The 19,967-nt window shown below is 36.8% G+C and overlaps 1 protein-coding gene across 18 annotated transcripts in view; it reads left to right on the forward strand.

Annotated features, from left to right (window-relative positions):
• KTN1 (kinectin 1) overlaps positions 1 to 19,967 on the forward strand; it is a 104,777-nt gene that overhangs the window by 19,776 nt on the left and 65,034 nt on the right. For all 18 annotated transcript variants that reach the window (XR_012415813.1, XR_012415814.1, XM_065548831.1 and 15 more), the window contains exons 2-5: positions 12,025 to 12,577; positions 16,512 to 16,649; positions 17,973 to 18,143; positions 19,194 to 19,324. Coding sequence is in view for 16 of the 18 variants with exons in the window: in XM_065548831.1 (XP_065404903.1) it covers positions 12,055 to 12,577; positions 16,512 to 16,649; positions 17,973 to 18,143; positions 19,194 to 19,324 (963 nt within the window). In the remaining 2 variants the exon portion in view is untranslated. The remainder of the gene's footprint in view (positions 1 to 12,024; positions 12,578 to 16,511; positions 16,650 to 17,972; positions 18,144 to 19,193; positions 19,325 to 19,967) is intronic.

The raw sequence follows: 19,967 nt of genomic DNA on the forward strand, positions 1-19,967 counted from the left end.
GGGAGGAAAGCTTCTGTACATGGTGTAGCTGTTTTACGGTTACATTATTGGTATGAATTTCGTGTTGTAGTGTTAATTTTTGAACAGTTTTGATGACTTATGTTCTTTTGTCTTTGAAAACTGATTTTATGTGTTGATTTGAAAGACTATTTTAAAAAGTTATTAATTTTTTTGGTATTAAAGCTTTCAGTTTATCTAATTATAAATTAGATTTTTTTTACAGAATAAACTTTTAACCAGATTATTTCCTATGGAATTGTTTTAAAATGAGCAGTGCCTTTTCCTGAGAAAATGGGCTGGTTTGGGCATGATGAGTAAGCAAAAGTCTGAAAGATACTTTCAGCAGCTATCATCTATGCAATTCCTTTTCAGTTTCTTGAGAAAGCTGTTCAAATGGATTGATCTATTCTCATTAAAGGGGAAAAAGTTTGATTAAAAAATAGAAGTCTCATTTGTTGTGACATGATACCTAATGGAGAAATTAAATTTCGTTACTCATTTCTGGCATTAGTTGTATTCATTTCAGATTGGGGTAGCAGTACTTTAGAATGGATATTGCTGAAGTAAGGGGTGTGTTAATAAGATGTGAGTCATAGAAATAACTGCCTTGCAGTTTAAAAGGAGAAATTGTACCACAGCTTTGAAATTTTAGTGTGGTCTGTAGAGTTAATCTTAGAAAAGATACTGTAAATGGGATTCCCATGCTGAGGAATTCAGTGTTTGGATTTCCTGGATTGTTGTGTCTTTTGCTTACTTCGAATGTTTTTCCTCTTATTTTAAAAGATAATTGTTTAATTGTGTTGTGCACTCCGGGGCCATTATACTTTTGGTGTAGTGACTGACTAGGACAATAGGAATTTAAATGAGTTTTTGCATTTTGATGGCCATTTCAGGAAATGGTTAATGCTTTGTCTATTTTTCTCATTGAGTTTTTTGTTTTTTTAAATCGATTAGTAGAATCATTTATTTTTAAAAATTCTTACTGCAAATGGAATATGCTTACAAAAATTTAAACATATAGAACTATGTAAAATGAGCCTATCTATTTTCTTGTGTTTTCAAGTACTTTATATTTTTTCTTTTTTTCAGATAGATTTTTGCTCTGTCACGCAGGCTGGAGTGCAGTGGTGTGACCTTGGCTTACTGCAACCCTTTGCCTCCTGGATTCGAGTGACTGTCATTGCCTCAGCCTCCTGAGTAGCTGGGATTGTAGGTGTGTACCACCACACTCAGCTAAGTTTTGTATGTTTGGTAGAGACAGGGTTTTATCATGTTGGCCAGGCTGGTCTTAAACTCCTGCCTCAAGTGATCCACCTGCTGTGGCCTCTGAAGGTGCTGGGATTATAGGTGTGAGCCACCACGCCCAGCCCTCAAGTGCTTTATATTTTTTCTTATGTTTGAAACTTTATTTGGATGTTTTTAGTTGATTTGAATGATACAGCCTTCTACTGATTGGAAATAACTTAGAGTAAACTGAATTTTTGTATGTATTTGGGTTCGTTTTAGATTTTGAATTCAATTATTATTTTCTTATCTTTATCATACTGCAGTATGTTGCTGCCTTGCTATATTAGTTGAAACCGTTTACTGTCTCATAGAATTCTGTGCATGTGTATGTAAATAGAGAATAAGTGCTCTGGAATTTTAGGAGGAGAACTAGCTGTGGACATGGTACTTGAGCTGGAAGAGTAGAATCACATGGAGGCTCAAGTTAGGCTTTTTGCTCTGGTTAGTTTTGTAGATACTATATACTTCCTTTCTCAGTGAGATTATAAATTCATTTAAAGTCAGCAAATTTATTTGTGAACACTGTTAAATACCCTGCATTCAAAAACCTAAGTGGAAAATTAAAACGAGTGCAACTTACAAAGAATGAAAACTACAACAATAATTGTAATGTGTTTTATAAGACCTTCAATACTGTTTTTTTTTTTTTTTTTTTGTGTTTTTGTTTTTTGAGACAGGGTCTCCCTCTGTCACCCAGGCTAGAGCGCAGAGGTGAAATCATGACTTACTGTAGCCTTGAGCTCCTGTGCTCAAGTGATCTTTCTGCGTTGTTCTCTCGAGCAGCTGGGACTACAGGTGCATGCCACTACGTCTAGCTAATTTTTTATTGTTTGTAGAGACAGAGTTCTGCTATGTTGCCCAGGATGGTCTTGAACTCTGGGCTCAAGCAATCCTTTCTCCTTGGCCTCCCAGTGTGCTAGAATTACAGGCGTGAGCCACCGTGCCTGGCCACCATCTTTTTTACACTTATTCTCTGCTTATGACTTTGCTTCTCATTTCATAAAGAGAATCGTAGCATTAGGAACAGAATTTTCACAAACGTCTATACCATCTACCTCCTTTCCTGTCTTGGGTCTGTGCTTTTGTATTCTTCCTTCTCTGTGTTCCTACAGATGAACTGTCTGTGGTACTATTTAAGGCCAATCACTCTTATCTACTTGTCCAAATTCTGTCCTTTCTTGCTATTTGAAAACATTGTCTCTCCCTCCTGCATCATTAGTCTTTCCCTTTTTAGTGAATCGTTTTTTTGTCAGCATATTATCATGCTGTAGTTTCTCCCATCTTTAAAAACCAAACTCTTAACCTCATATTCTCCTCCAAGTTCCATCTTATTTCTCTGCATCCTTTCACAGGAAGGCTGCTTCAAAGAGTTGTCCACACTTGCTAGAGTTCTTTTAACTTTTAAATTCGTTTCAATCAGGTTTTGATCACCACTACTCTACTGCTTTGGTCAAAGTCACCAGTAATGTCTATGTTGCTAAATTCAGAAGTCAATTACTAGTTTTCATTGTGTTTTACTTACCAACCCCATTTGACAAAATTGATCCATCTCTCCTCCTTAATAGACTGTATTCATCTGGTGTCCAGGACAGCACACTCCTGGTTTTCTTTCTACCTCTCCTCTCTCCCTTGAGAGTTCTTCATCTTCCTGTTGTTGAATTTCAGTGCTTCAGTCTTGAGACCTGGTCTCTATCTATACCCATTTGTTTGGGATTTTATCCAAGTTTATGGCATTAAGTATAGTCCATTTGCTGAATACTTCCAAATTTATATCCCTAGCCTTCACTTCTCACGTGACAACTCTTATTATTTAGCTGTCTACTGGACATTTCCACTTACCTAAAACCTAACTCCTTATCTTCAACCTTAACCATGTCCCTGCCACATTTCCCCTATCTCAGTAAAGGGCAGCTCCTTTGTTTTTGGCCTAGTCTAAAAGCTTTGGAATTGCCTTTGGCTTTGTTTATTCTCTCATACCCTATATCCAGTCCATCAGCAAATCATCTTGGCTCTACCTTTATAAAGTATCTAAATTTTGACCACCTCACCTGCTACCATCATCTCTAAATTATTTCAGTTGTCACCTAACAGTTTTCCCTGATTTCACTTTCTCCCTACACCCTTCCCTAGTCACACCCCTCCAGTAGTTTTCCCATATTACTGAGAGCGTTAGCCACAATCCTTTTCCTGTAAGAAACAACATGAATTGTTAACCACATCCCCTCTCCCTTTCAAATTCTCTTTGACCTCATCAGTTTATCCTTCTGTTCATTCTGCCTCAACCATGTTGTCCTTACTGCTCTTGCTCATATATAGCAGGTATGTTACTGTCTCATGGTCTTTGTGCTTGCTCTTCTCTCATTCACCGTATTTTGCTCTTCACTTAGATACAGATAGCAACATGGCTCTATCTTTCACTTATTTCAGGTCTTTATTGAGATGTCATTTTTTAAAAATGAAATCATCTCTGACCATTCTACTCTAAATTTTAACCATTGGGAGTTTCAGACCAGCCTGGGCAACATGGCAAAACCCTGTCTCTAAATAATTAAAAAAAAATAAATAAATAAAATTTAACCGCTGTCCACATCTTCCTGTTCTCCCTATTTCTCTTCCCTGCTTATCACTATTCTTGCTACTTATTGCCCTTTCATATACTGCATACTAATTGTTGGTCCGTCTTACCACTTAGTAGAATGTTAGCTCTGTAAGTGCAGGGTTTGTGGCCCTTTTACTGCTGTCTACTCAGAATGTCCTAGAGCAGTCCTGACATATGGTCAGTGCTAAATAACAAATGAATAATAAAGACTATTGTGGAAGAGAGTTGAAATTACATATTCATAGGTTTGATTTAAGCTGGGTTTTGAAGGTTAGGTGGAGATTTCATACAAAGGACAAGGCAAAGATTTTTAGATTTGATTGCAGGGATGAGGTGAGGTGCTTTAAATGGAACTTTAGAAAGTGGTTCCTCTGATTGCCTGATTTAGAATCCATAGTAGCCTCCTCCTGCTGATTTTTCCCACTTGGTTGACTGCTGATCTTTTCTAGCTGGTGGTCCCATATTTTCTTCAAAATCTGATCTACAACTCCCAGATAGGAACGTATTCCTGTATTCTTAATCTTGGCAAGGGGTTTTTCTCTTTTATGGAACCTTCCAAGCATGACATGTGGGAATTGTCTTACTAGAGTCCTCACTCACTTTCAAATAGTTGAGTTTTCTTGTTAGTTGTTCCACCCAAGTATTTCTGTGTTGAAATTGATTTACTGTCATCAGATCTACTTAAACTATTGAAAGTCATTTTAATTGATCTCTTTGCAACTATTTTTAACCTATCCATTTGGTTTTATTTATGTGTTTATTTTATTTATTTATTTGAGATGGAGTATTGCTCTGTCTCCCAGGCTGGAGTGCAGTTGGGGATCTAATTCTTTAGCTTGTTTCTTCTGCCTCTTGTTCATGATGGCTTGTCACATGTTCTGTTATTTTTTTGTGGGCTCATATCTGGATAATAATTTTTAAAAACCTTAAGGAGCCTGACTTGGGGAAGGATTCCACGGAAGAGGTTATGCATTTGCTTCTACCATGGCTACTCTGGGCACCACCAACTGGGGGCCACTTGGATCTTGGCATATCCAAGATCATGCAAGTAGTTTGGACCCTAAAGCCATGTGAGAAGAAACTCATGGTTAAAATTTTTAAGTAAGACTGAGTGAAGGCCGAATTGGAACTAAAAGTCAAGACTCTTGCCTTCCATTTTACTGCTTCATTATATTGCTATTCACTAATCTTAAAATAATTTACTTTTGCTCAGGATGTATCTGCAATATAACACGCATACTATATTCGAAGGTTATCAACTACATGATGCCTAATATTTAATTGTAGCAGGAGGAGTTCATTGTAGCTAAACCTTTTGCGGAATGGAAATTTAATTAAATGATACTTGGCTACCAATAGTAAACTTTTTATTACTGTAGAGAACTTAACCATAAATCATTTTTCTTAAAAAAAGATTAACGTCTGTTTAAAAAAACATGAGATAGTATTGTGGGTTTAAAGAAAGGTAAACATGGTATGAAGAGTGGCACGTTTGGAATGCCAAGTATTTAGATTCAGTGTGATCAGATTACAGATAGCTTTTTTTGTTGTTGTTTTTTTTTTAACCTATGAACATTATTTTTACAGATAACCTATAATAATAGCTTTCAGCTTAGGCCTCTCAGCTACTTCTGTCATATTTTAACTGTATTCAAATAACGAAATCAAGCTCTTATAGGCTGCTCTGGGAGCCTGTATATCTTAAGGGTGTATTCGTTTAGTTGTCCATTGATTTATACCGGAACTTTTATGGAATTTTGCATTCCTATGTTGAAAATTACCTTTCCCTCAACTTACTGCTTTTGTTTTTTTTCAAATGTGTCTGCTTGCTTTGTATGTTTTTTGGTGGAAAAATACTTTCACTGTGTTCAGATTTCAGTCTTGAATTTGATTTGTTAAGTTTTTGCTAATGGTTTTTTTGAGTCACCCTAACTGATAAAATTGTGTCAATTGAAGGACAGAAATATTGATAAAATTTTTTTTGTGTCATTTGCTTTCAATGTTTTTAATGTGAAGAAAAGGATAGCAGAAGCAAGAGCAAGTGAAACCCTATAGTAAGAAAATAAAATTCAAAATTGTTGTATTACTTGAAATTTAATAGTATACTTATCAAACTGCCTCAGTTTTTTTCTCATAATATGAATAATTCTTATTTTTATGTTGAAAAATTCTTAATTTTATTTTTATGAATAATTTTATGTTAAATAATTCTTATTTAAGCTGTTGAAGTTTAGTACTGTGCATTTAGATTGGTTATTGTTTTAATGTGAAATTTTAAAAGTTGAACAATTAAAACAGTAAAATGTTTGTAATAATCTCCCTTCAAAAAAATGTAATGATTCTCATTTTTTAGGTATCATCTATGAGTGTATATAATACTCAACACAAAAATTTTAATCTTTCTTCTATGTAATGTATTTTGCTGCATTACAGTCTTAATTATTTTAAATGGTCGTATGATGTTTCTTCACATGTCCCACACTGAAACAGTTTCATGGTTTTATTATATAAACAGTGTGGTCTGTCTTGTATATACATAAATATATTATCCTTTTTGGTTAAGCAGTTCTATTGAAATTCTAATAATTGCCACCAGATTTTTGTATCACTTAAAATTTTAGGGCGTGGTGGCTCAAGCCTGTAATCCCAGCACTTTGGGAGGCCGAGAGGGGCGGATCACGAGGTCAGGAGATCGAGACCATACTGGCTAACAAGGTGAAACCCTGTCTCTACTAAAAAAATACAAAAAACTAGCCGGGCGAGGTGGCAGGCGCCTGTAGTCCCAGCTACTTGGGAGGCTGAGGCAGGAGAATGGCGTAAACCTGGGAGGCAGAGCTTGCAGTGAGCTGAGATCCGGCCACTGCACTCCAGCCTGGGTGACAGAGCGAGACTCCGTCTCAAAAAAAAAAAAAAAATTTTAGGTTTCACCTCTTTGTTATATTAATATAAATGGGTCATTGTACCTTCTGAGAAATTTATAGAATTTAACTCAGTGATGTGTCTCAGTTTTTATATGAACAAATGTAAGTTATAGGAGGGCAAGTAAATAGAATTTTAAAACTATTTGATTAGTATTTGTAATACGTACTCTGATGAAACACAACTTACATATCATGCATGTTAACTTATAATTATTTTTGTAGTTCTTTTAAGATAGGGCAGGAATGAAAACTCTCATTGTAGAGCAGGATTTTAAACTTGGGGCCCGGGCATATTCTTCAGGGAATCCAGAAACCTTCTGGAGATTATATGTAAAACTTAGTGAGTGTGGATACTTTTTTTTCTTTGAGAAAGAGGGTCAGTATCTTTATCAGTTTCTTGAAAGATTTATGTCCAAGTAAAAGATAAAAGACAATGGTGTGGAATGTGGTTTTAAAATAGTTGGACTTACTTTCCTATCATTCCATGGATATTTCTCTCCTGGTTCTCTTGACAGAGAAACCCTATTTACCACCACTGGCTGTTTATTGCATTCAGATTGGAATCTATTATGACTTACGTGTGATGAGGTTAAAGACGTAACTAATACTACAAAGGGTTAGCCAGGCTAGGTGGTACATGCCTGTAGTGTAGTTGCAACCACTTGGGAGGCTGAAGTGGGAAGACCTCTATAGTTTGATGCTGCAGTGCACTATCATAGGGATTGTGAATAGCCAATGTGGTCCAGCCTGAGCAGTGTATATATAGAGACCCCATTTCTTTAAAAAAAAGTGTAAAAATATTATAATTTTTTTGTAGTAACTCAGGTTGTGAGTTAGCAAAAATCAACAGTGTTAATGATTTCTTCCATGTGTGAAAGAACAGCATAAGTGTCTACATGTCTCCATTTTTCAACTCAACAAACATGTATTGAATTGCATACTGTGGACTTAAAAAATTTTAATGACCTGGTTCTTATCACCCAGAGCTAAATTAACGTTTTCTCAGCCTCTTTCCTTTTATTTTTCAATTTTGCCTCCCTGCTTTTAAATCTTTCTGTGTTTGTTCTTCCCTGAATTTTCCTGTTTCATTTTCAGTTCCTATTTGTCTCTTGTTTTTTCCTCCTTGTGTAATTCTGATGCTCGTGGGTATAATGTGAATCTGAGGTATATTAATTGGTATGGTAGTATTTATTCAACAGACACTCATGTTTTGCCTTTTTAAAATAATATTTTAAGAGTTTCTCATAAACAAAGTTTAAAACTAGAGTATTAAGGCAAATGAGACTGTACCCATGATTTTGGCACAACTCCTTAGTTACTGAACTTGCACATATAAAATGTTTCGATCATATAAATACATATGATTTTGACTTTTTAGCAGCATTGAATTGAAGTTTTAGGTTCATGGTTTAATACCTATACTTTGAGTTGATATTTGCTGGTTGAAAACATTCTGATGTTGAACGTTTTCTTTTTTCAGTTTTTATGTAATGTTGCCGTGAACCTTTTTTAAATTTTTTTGGAGACAGAGTCTTGCCCTGTCGCCCAGGCTGGAGTGCAGTGGCGCGATCTCGGCTCACTGTCACTGCAACCTCTCCCTCCTGGGTTCAGGTGATTCTTTTGCGTCAGCCTCCTGAGTAGCTGGGATTACAGGCGCGTACCACCATGCCCGGCTGATTTTTATACTTTTAGTAGAGATGGGGTTTCACCATGTTGATCAGGCTAGTCTCAAACTCCTGACCTCAAGTAATCCGCCCGCATTGGCCTCCCAAAGTGCTGGGATTACAGGTGTGAGCCACCGCACCTGGCCTGTGAACATCTTTCTTTTTTTTTTTTTTTTGAGACGGAGTCTCGCTCTGTCGCCCAGGCTGGAGTGCAGTGGCCGGATCTCAGCTCACTGCAAGCTCCCTCTCCCGGGTTCACGCCATTCTCCTGCCTCAGCCTCCCGAGTAGCTGGGACTACAGGCGCCCGCCACCTCGCTCGGCTAGTTTTTTGTATTTTTTAGTAGAGACGGGGTTTCACCATGTTAGCCAGGATGGTCTCGATCTCCTGACCTCGTGATCCGCCCGACTCGGCCTCCCAAAGTGCTGGGATTACAGGCTTGAGCCACCGCGCCCGGCCGTGAACATCTTTCTATATGTTTTTTTTCTTGCAAATAAATTCCTAAGGATAAAGAATTGGGATTATTGGGTTAAAGGAATGCAAACATTTTCTTCTTTTTTATTCTTCTAAAAAAAAAAAAAAGCAGGATATACGTGGAGAACGTGCATGTTTATTACGTAGGTATATGTATGTCATGGTGGTTTGCTGCACCTATGACCCATCCTCTAAGTTCCCTCCCCTCAACCCCCACCCCCCAACAGGCCCTGGTGTGTGTTGTTCCCCTCTCTGGGTCCATATGTTCTCAGTGTTCAACTCCCACTTATGAGTGTGAACATGCATTGTTTGGTGTTCTGTTCCTGTGTTAGTCTGCTGAGGATGATGGCTTCCAGCTTCTTCCATGTCCCTGCAAAAGACATGATCTCATTCCTTTTTATGGCTGTAGCAAACATTTTCTTGATTCTTAATCTCTTTGTGTCTATGTAGGTTCCTCTAAATGCATAGTGAGTCTCACGTGAGCTCAAGTGAAGGTGAATTGAATTGCGTGAAGAGGGACTCCCATGAAAATTCAGAGATAGAAAGCTTGATTCCTTCAGGCCTATATATGGGACCTGGAAAAGGAAACTAGAAAATCATTAAAACGTTTGAAGAATCGGTGTTTCAGAATTCTTGTGGTCTCGTAGCCTCTCTTCTCCTTGAACATTTGCTACTTTTTCTTTCTATACAGGTGAATTTGCTGTGCTTGATCATAATTTCTGCTTTCCTAAGACCTAGGTTTGTACAGGGCTGCAGCTTATTCATTAGGCCTTTTTGACTTTTGCCCCTTTTTTCAGCTTCTGTTATTGCTGCTAAGTGCCTCAGCGCCTCTTCCTCACCAAAACAAAAATTTGAAGCATTCCAACTCATTGTTTTGTGCTTTTTCTCCCTTGGCTTCCCAGCTTATGTTGAATAGGCTGTGTATTCTGTGGATGTTATGTTTGAAAAGAAAATTCTGGGCTCTTTAAAAGCATTCCTGGGTGACGAATCACACTTAACGCAGGCACAATAAAATATGTCTAATTTTAAAACCTGGACAGTTCATGTTAATTTGAATTATCAGGGAAACAATTCTGTATGGAGTTTCTTTTAGTATTTTGTTAGCACATGATTCCTTTTCCCCCTTAACGTGTTAAAACTTTGTCTTAGTAAATCTAGGGTTTAACTAATACTATTTAAAAATTGGTTATGGAAGTATGAAATGTTACTTCAGTCATATAGATTAATAACATGTCTGTGGAACAAACGACAGTCATTCCTTGGCATATGCGGGAGATTGGCTTCAGGACCCCTGCATATATCTAAATCTAAGCACGCTCGAAGTCTTGGAATAGTCCCTGTGGAACCCAGGTATACAAAGTTGGCCCTCCATATACTTAGATTTCATGTCCAGTGAATACCGTATTTTCAGTAACAATTGGTTAAAAAAAAAAATCCATGTGTAAGTGGACCAGTGCAGTTCAAACCCGTGTTGTTATAGTTCTGGCAAAGTCTTATATTCAATAAACTCACATTTGTCCAATTTAAAATCAGATGTTTTCTTAGGTGTAAAATAATTCTTAGAGTAAGTCCCCTGTTTAGGTAGAATTAATTTCTTTATCTAATCATTACGTATCAAGATTCTCCAAATCAATAATTTGAAAATTTTAAACATTCTTAGATTTATTTTTACATTAAAAGTGCAGAAATTAACTTTAATTTGCTTTATCCTAAACATGTCCTGATGTTTAATTATATCTGTATTATATACCTTGTCTTTTTCTACAACACACTTGAGATGACATAAGAATACAAGTCACTTTTATGTGGCTTATGCATGTTCATAAGGAGCATCAGTATGTAGAATCTCAACATCAGAATCATTTTTACTTTGAGATTTACTTTTAGGGGAAACTACCCTTCACGTAAGTGATATAATGTCTGTATTCAAGGCAGATGTTGGTAGTCAAGTTACATCTTTCCTCCCTGCCGCCGTACTTACTGAGTCAATCTAAAAGTAGGGCCTATGTCCTATTGATGAGGCAAAGCCTTTTATTTAGCAATTTAGGTAGGATGTTGATGGCAGCCTCGCTTTTGCTGTATAACTTGTTTTGTGCAGTATGGGGTGCCTTTAAAAAATTGAGATAAGTTCCCAACTTGTAATTTATTTCACTACTTTATTTTTTTGGGACAGGGCCTTGCTCTGTTGCCCAGGCGGGAGTGCAGTGGCAGAGTCACAGCTCACTGAAGCCTTGACTTCCAAGGCTCAAGTGATCCTCCCACCTCAGCCTCCAAGTAGCTGGGACTACAGGCTCGTTTTAACTATGCCCAGCTAATTTTCTTGGTGTTTTTTTTTTTGTTTGTTTGTTTTTTGTAGAGACAGGGTTTCACCATGTTGCCCAGGGTGGACTGGAACTCCTTAGGCTCAAGTGATCCATCCGCCTCAGCCTCCCAAAGTGGTGGGATTCAGGCGTGAGCCACTGCGCCTGGTCTGTAATTTATTTTAATGCCAAATGCCACATCCTAACATTTGGATTTTGATTATATTAGATTTTTATATCCTTGATAGATCCCACCGCATCATGAGGCTGATAGTCACTGGTGTAAAGATGCAAGCAGTTTGTGACTGGTCTTAATCTGTAAATAAACCACCTCTTTTTGTGTGTGTGTGCATTTCAGAATATGACACTTTTAATGAATGTCCATTGAGTTGGTAATAGTGCCTCTTTATTTTCACATGTAGTTATCAACACTGTACAATAAACAAAAAAAATTAACTACTAATAAAATACCAAAAGTGGATATTTGGGGAAAAGAAAGTAATGAATATTTAAAATTTTTCTCTTCAATTAGGATATTTTCACATGATTTAGAAATGGAAGGATGTGTTCTACTCTTTCTAGTTACCACTAGTCTTATTTTTCATAGTATGTATGAATTGTTGGCAAATAAATCAAGAAATGTGATTTAAAGAACTAACCTGTTTAGATTTATAGGTCAGGTTAGATTTGAAATGCCACTTGAAAGAGCAGCAGTTTTGACTTTAATTTTTATGAGACTGACAGGTTCTTTTTTTTGTCCCTACCTTCTTCCCTATTTAGGTTTTATAGGATCACATTGACAAAAGTACCATGGAGTTTTATGAGTCAGCATATTTTATTGTTCTTATTCCTTCAATAGTTATTACAGTAATTTTCCTCTTCTTCTGGCTTTTCATGAAAGAAACATTATATGATGAAGTTCTTGCAAAACAGAAAAGAGAACAAAAGCTTATTCCTACCAAAACAGATAAAAAGAAAGCAGAAAAGAAAAAGAATAAAAAGAAAGAAATCCAGAATGGAAACCTCCATGAATCTGATTCTGAGAGTGTACCTCGAGACTTTAAATTATCAGATGCTTTGGCAGTAGAAGATGATCAAGTTGTACCTGTTCCATTGAATGTGGTTGAAACTTCAAGTAGTGTTAGGGAAAGAAAAAAGAAGGAAAAGAAACAAAAGCCTGTACTTGAAGAGCAGGTCATCAAAGAAAGTGATGCATCAAAGATTCCTGGCAAAAAAGTAGAACCTGTCCCAGTTACTAAACAGCCCACCCCTCCCTCTGAAGCAGCTGCCTCAAAGAAGAAACCAGGGCAGAAGAAGTCTAAAAATGGAAGCGGTATTGTAATCTATTTAATCTATTTAATTTTATTGTATGATTTGGAGCTTGGAATTGAGATATTCTGTTAGGTACATACACAGAAGTTTAATACTGAATTTGAAACCGAGATTATTCTTTTCATTATGTGTTTGCTTCATTAACATTAATTGCTGGTAGAAGTTAGTATTGATCATAAAATAGCACTTTAAACTTCAGAGCCCGATGCAGTGGCTCATGCCTGTAATCCTAGCACATTGGGAGGCTGAAGTGGGAGGACCCCTTGAGGCCAGGTGTTTTAGACCAGCCTGGGCAACAAAGAGAGACCTCATCTCTACAAGAAATTAAAAGAAAAAAACCCAACAAACCCATACATCTTATAAATATCCAACTTTGACTATTTTACTAAAACCACTTAGGACCTGTAAATATCAGCAGTTATGAACTTCACTTTCTAAATGATGTGGTAAGAATTAAAGGTGGAAAGCTAAAATCAGATATCATTTCTCACCTTTGATTGCTTCATTTTGCTAACATTTATCATATATCTGTTATGCTAGGCATTATGCTAGGTAGTAGGGCTACGGAGATGAATAGTGCATTTTCAAGGTAGTCGTGTGTTAGCTGTAGACACAAATAGGTCATTATAAAAGATTTAGAGTAGTGGTCTAGATATGTCTAAACCAGTGTAGGAATTCTAAGGTAGACCACTTAAAGCATGTAATGCCAGAAATTTTTAAAGTTTGGGTAAGTACTAGTTAGGTTTTTTGGGTGGGTGGCGGGGGAGGGAGATTCCAGGGAAAGGGAGTTGATAGGTACAGTGGAAAAGCCTTGAGAAATGGCGTGGTGATGTGTGCAACTGTAAACAGTTTGTTTTATTTGAAAGGACTCGTATGTACCATTAAGTAGTTTGTGTGTCTTAACTTGTAGGAGGTTATATTGGATTTTTTTTTTTTTTTTTTTTTTTTTTTTTGAGACAGAGTCTCACGGTCTCGCCCAGGCTGGAGTGCAGTGGTGCGATCTTGGCTCAGTGTGTCCTCTGCTGCCCAAGTTCAAGTGATTCTCCTGCCTCAGCCTCCCGAGTAGCTGGAATTACAGGCGTGTGCTACCACACCCAGCTAATTTTTGCATTTTTAGTAGAGATGGGGTTTCACAAAATTGGCCAGACTGGTCTCGAACTCCTGACCTCAAATGATCCACCCGCCTTGGCTTCACAAAGTGCTGAAATTACAGGCATGAGCCACCACGCTCGGCCTGGTTATATTGGATTTTAAATATTTGCATGTCAGCTAGGATCAAGACATAGTAAGGGTAAACACTACATGTTTTAGTTGGGAAAAAGGACATGTAAGCCAGTAAAAAAAAAAAAGTGATTTATGTAGGAGATAGAGAAAGTATAGAGGAAATATAGAAGCTAAAGCAACTACTGCTTATGCTGGAGGAAAGGCTTTACAGAGGAGGCAGTGCCTGAGCATTGAATCGCTTCATCAAGCAGATAATGGAGTCTCATTTCTCATTGGCAGGATATCATGTAAAGGCACAGAGCTGCAAGAGTACAGTGTATTGTTGAACCATACAATGTGAGGTGTAGAGAGTGGTAGGGAACAGAGCTGAAAAGATGGCAGTGGCTAGATCATGATGGGCTTTGGATATCGTGCCAGGGAGCTAGGACTTCTTAGGTTAGCCATTGTTGAAGATTTTCAAGCAGTTTAGTTACATGGTCATATTTCTGTTTTAGAAAGATTTTTTGGCAGAGCTAGCAAGAACAGATTTCATGGGGCGGTATTTGATGCCAACAGACTAGTTAAGAGGTTATTGTAGTTTTCTAAAATGAAGATGTAGGCCTGAACTATGGTAGTGACAGAAGAAACAAAGTTGAGAAGTATGCAAAGTAAGAATGACACGAATAACCTCACTATATAGAAGTGTGGCAGATAAAGGAGGAGACAGGATTAAAGCTGATCTCCCAAGTTCTAAGTTAGGTTGGGGTTGGCAGACTGCAACCTGTGAGCCACATGTAGCTCACTTCCTTTTCTTATGCCCATGAACCAAGAATAGTTTTTACATTTTAAATGGTTGGGAAATAGAATAATATTTTGAGAAATGTAAAAATGTAAAAAAAGTCAAGTCTCAGTATTCATAAAGTGTTTTTACATGTAGCTACATTCATTAACTCATTCATAATATGTTTATGACTGGCTTTCATGCTGCAGTAGCAGACTTGAATAGTTGTACCAGAGTCCATATGGCCTATAAGGCCTAAAGTTTTTACGACCTGGCCCTTCGCAGAAAAAGTTTGCCAACTTGTGCTTGGCAGATGGTTGGTAGCACTAAAATGGGTAATACTGGAGAGAGACTAGATGTGAATGGAGAACACCCCCAGTTTGTGTTTCCAGTACCTGTGGGGCCATCTACTAGAGCAACTCAGGATGCAGTAGGGTATGTAAGTGTAGAAAAGTAGATTCAGAAGCCTTAAGCATGAAGGTAGTAGAAGGCATGGGGGTAGATAGCTTATCCAAGGAAAGTATTTCAATTGAAGCCCCAACCCTGAAAACTAGCAGCATTCAGTAGAAGCAGTTCCCAAAGGATACTGCAAAGGAATATTTCAAGTGTAAGAAGAGAATTATCATGGGAGCTGATAGGAGATAATTTATTTTATTTTTATTGTGGCAAATTACATATAGCATGAAATTTACCATTTTAACAACTTTTAAGTGTATAGTCGTGTGGTGGTAAGTACATTCACATTCTCATATAATCATCACCACTAGCCAAGTCCAGAACTCTTCATCTTCTCTAAATGAAACTCTGTACGCATTATACACTAATTCCCCATTCTACCTGCCTCCCTGTTTTCCCCTGTCCCTCCACCTTCCCGCATATCTCGACAATTACCCTTCTGCTTTCTGTCTTTATGAATTTGACTACTCTGGGAATGTCATATAAGTGAAATTATACAATATTTGTCTTTTTGTCACTGCCATATTTTACTGAACAAAATAGAGAGGAGAGAATTTTAAGAAAGGGGTAGAGACCAGAAGTATAAAATGCCAGAGTAGTCAAATAAGGATTAATGGGTATTTGTAGAATATGGCATTTGGGACACTGGGGGATCTGAGTTAATCCTTTCATGGAATGAAAGAGATAAAAATCAGGTTGCAATTAGTTGAGGAATGATTGGTAGAAAAGGAACTAAGAGTACTTTGTCAATATGTAAGGAAATGTATGTGGGATGCTGGGAATTATGGTGATGGGGAAGGATTTTCTCTTCCTTCCTTCCCTTCTTTTCCTTCCCTTTTCTTTTTCTTTTTCCTCTTTCTTTCCTTTCTCTTTCTGTCTCTCTCTCTCTCTTTCTTTCTTTTTCTTTTCTTTTCTTTTCTTTCTTTTCTTTTGACAGGGTCTTGCTCTGTTGCTTAGGCTTGAGTGAATAGTGCGATCTTGGCTTACTGCAGCTTCAACCTCCGGGGCTTAAGCTGTCCTCCCACCTCAGCCCCAGAGTAGCCAGAACTACAGGTGTGTGCCACCACACCTGGCTAATTTTTTTATTTTTTTCGTAGAGATGGGGTTTTATAGAGATTGGGTTTCACCACGTTGCCCAGGCTCGTCTGGAACTACTGGGTTCAGATGATCTGCCTGCCTCAGCCTCCCAAAGTGCTGGGATTACAGGTGTGAGCAACTGTACCTTGCTGTTTCTTTTTTTAGATGATAGAGACTTGATCATGCCTATTGGCTCAGTAGGGTTGAAAATAGCTGAGGAATGGGAAAGGAGGAGTAAGTACATTGAAGAGCTGGTGTAGTGGAGTAAGAAAGCTAGAATAAGTTATTAGTAAGAGTGTTATATGTCACACTTTAAATTTTTAGTGGTAAAGCATTCTGGGAATTACTCAATGATTGCATCTTTTCTGTTATGTTCATTGTTTGCTGCAATTATTTTTTTCATTTGTGTTTAATAAAGATGACCAGGATAAAAAGGTGGAAACTCTCATAGTACCATCAAAAAGGCAAGAAGCATTACCCCTCCACCAAGAGACTAAACAAGAAAGTGGATCAGGGAAGAAGAAAGCTTCATCAAAGAAACAAAAGACAGAAAATGGTGAGATGTTTAGATATGTATTTTTGTAATGCTAATTCTAAAGAAGTACACCAGCACAAGGACCCTGGAAATCTCACACACTCTTTAGCTCCCAGTTTAATGTGTGCTAATGACAACTATAATACTTACTAATGCAGGTCTAAAATTATCTTTAGCCTTATGACTTTGTAGTGCTTTGACAGATGGGCAGAGTATACATTTGAGGTGAAAAAGTTTATATACCATTTACAAAGGGCAAAGCATTTATAAATATTCTTAACTCAGTTTTGAAAAAAATAAATAGCATACAGACCATAAAAGAAAAACATTCTTGAAATATTTGTACTTTTTAATATCATTTAAAGATTATGCTTAAGGACATTAGCTAGATCTGGCATTAGCATACATTTCTAATTAATTCCTAAACAGAACTCGCATGTGTATATAGCAGCCATCAAATGATAAGAGATGGAGCAATCTTATTTGTTCACAGTTTTCCAGGGAAAGCTTGGCTGTGAAATTTGTGAAGACTAAACAACTTAAAATTATTACATATCAATTAGGTATGAGAGAAATATTACCTGAATATATTTGTTAAAATTAAATGTTAAACAATTTTAATTTTAAATAAAAGAAGAGACATATATAAGTACAAAAGTTCTTTTTAAAAGGTAGGAATGAAAAGAAAAGAGATTTTCATCTGGGTGTGGAAGTTTGTATCTCTAACCAGCAGACGTTAGACTTTATGTTCAAACTCTTTAAATTCTTCCCATTACAATTAGGAACAAAATAAAGAGGCTTCCTTCTTTCACTTTTAATGTTATTTTGGAAGTTTTAGCAAGTGTACATGTGTCATAGAAATTAGAGGCATAACTAGTGAGAAACGAGAAGCTATCTGCTAGGAACAGTGTGATTTTTGCACTTAGCAAGTACAAAGAACTTGATTAAAAATTATCAACTACAATAAGTTGGTACAGTACCAACATAAATAAAAACTAATAGTTTTCCTTGAGCACTAATTAAGTGGAAATAATTCTTATATTAAAACAAAAATTAAATGAGACCTAAGGATGCGTAAAAAGTTTTTAGATACCATTAGAGGATATACGCTATACATTTTTAGAGAACTTAAATGATTTACTATAAAATAAGGCTATTGAGCTGGTACTGCTTCATTAGAATGAGTGTTTTGACTTGTTAAATGATGAAATAGGAATTTAAAACCAATTTGAACTACTATTAGAGGTTTCAAAATAACTGCATTTATCATTAAAGTATGCTTGCATGTCATTTACTCTGTTTTGTAAATATTCTAATTACGATTTTGTTGAACTTAAATTGCAGTCTTCGTAGATGAACCCCTTATTCATGCAACTGCATATATTCCTTTGATGGATAATGCTGACTCAAGTCCTGTGGTGGATAAGAGAGAGGTTATTGATTTGCTTAAACCTGACCAAGTAGAAGGGATTCAGAAATCTGGGACTAAAAAACTGAAGACTGAAACTGACAAAGGTAATAATGTATGGGATTTATAGTCTTCGTTGTACTATAAAAACACATTTCTGAGTTTTGATGGAGTCATATATTTCATTTTCTCATAGAAACAATGCATTGCAAAAGAATCAAATCCTCATAATAGAAGATTTATTGGTAGTCTTTTAGTCCAGCCTCCTCAGTTTTTTAGATCTGGAACTTGAATTTGACTTATTAAAGGTCCTACAGCTATTTTGCTATCTGATGATTATTTTCCAGCTACTACTGTCTCCTGTGAGGTTTCTTGGCTAATTCATAGCTGTTTTTTTTTTTTTAATAGACTTTTCTTTTAAGAGTAGTTTTAGGTTCACAGCAAAATTCATTGCAAAGTTCAGAGTTCCCACATATCTCCTGTTTCCACATATGTACACAACTACCTTTTAAAACTTATAATTTAGCTGAAGTATTAAAAACCCTAGGCTCCTTTGAGTCTGATGGGTGGCAGTTTCTTTTTAAGAAGAGGTTGTTAATGCCTAATACGAGAACCTTGGGAAAATAAGGGTGGATGGGTCAGGAGGTGCTTGATGCATGGATTTTTAAAATGTCAGGATGGTTTGCCTATATTTGATCTTCATAGAATCAGGTTTCCTTTTTATAATTATCTTAGAACTTATTTTCTCATGTGTGGAATTTGGCTTATATATCTCTCAGGATTATTTTGTTTTTCACAGTTGGTTGTCAGTGTGCAAGGATTATTGAAGTTCATTGAGATTATTGTTAATATAATAGTGCAGATATTAGCACATACTGGACACCTAAATGATTTTTTTTAAAGTGAGGGTATATTGGCATTTTAGTATTTTGCAATTTGAGCAAACTTTTAGCTAATGTAATTATTCCGTATTATAGATGATAAACCCTTTTTTTTTCCTATTGACTGGAGTATTTGTTTTATTTGACCTGAAGTATATATCTGTTTTCTTTTGGTTATTGACTTTCTGGGCCATGAATTCTTCATGCTTACCTTTGCTGAAGTTACTACTTGTGTTTTTTTAATGCCAACTCTTTTTTTTTTTTTTTCAAATTTAGAAAATGCTGAAGTGAAGTTTAAAGATTTTCTTCTGTCCTTGAAGACTATGATGTTTTCTGAAGATGAGGCTCTTTGTGTTGTAGATCTGCTAAAGGAGAAGTCTGGTGTGATACAAGATGCTTTAAAGAAGGTAAGCATGTTTTTTGATTGTGGGCATATTTGTGAGCGGTCATTAGAAGTTCACCAAAGAAGACTTTAGCCAGAGCAATTAATATCTACTCCCATCCTTAACATCTCAGAACATATAGTCTGGAATGCCTTCAGAAATTACTTCATATATTGTATTAGTCCATTTTCATGCCGCTGATAAAGAGATACCTGAGACTGGGTAATTTATAAAGAAAAAGTTTAAATGACTCACAGTTCTGCGTGGCTGGGGAGGCCTCACAATCATAGTGGAAGGTGAAAGGCACGTCTTACGTGGTGGCAGGGAAGAGAGAATGAGAACCAAGCGAAAGGGGTTTCCTCTTATAAAACCATAAGACCTTGTAAGGCTTATTTACTACCATGAGAACAATATGGGGGAAATCGCCCCCATGATTCAGTTATCTCCCACCAGGTCCCTCCCACAACACATGGGAATTATGGGAGCTACCATTCAGGATGAGATTTGGGTGGGGTCACAGCCAAACCATAACATTCCTCTCTGGACCCTCCCAAATCTCATGTCACATTTCAAAACCAATCATGCTCTCCTACTGGTCCCCCAAAGTGTTAATTCATTTCAGCATTAATTCAGAAGTCCACAGTCCAAAGTCTTATCCGAGACAAGG

This window comes from Macaca fascicularis, chromosome 7 (assembly GCF_037993035.2).
Source record: "Macaca fascicularis isolate 582-1 chromosome 7, T2T-MFA8v1.1".
NCBI classification, from domain to species: Eukaryota; Metazoa; Chordata; class Mammalia; order Primates; family Cercopithecidae; genus Macaca; species Macaca fascicularis.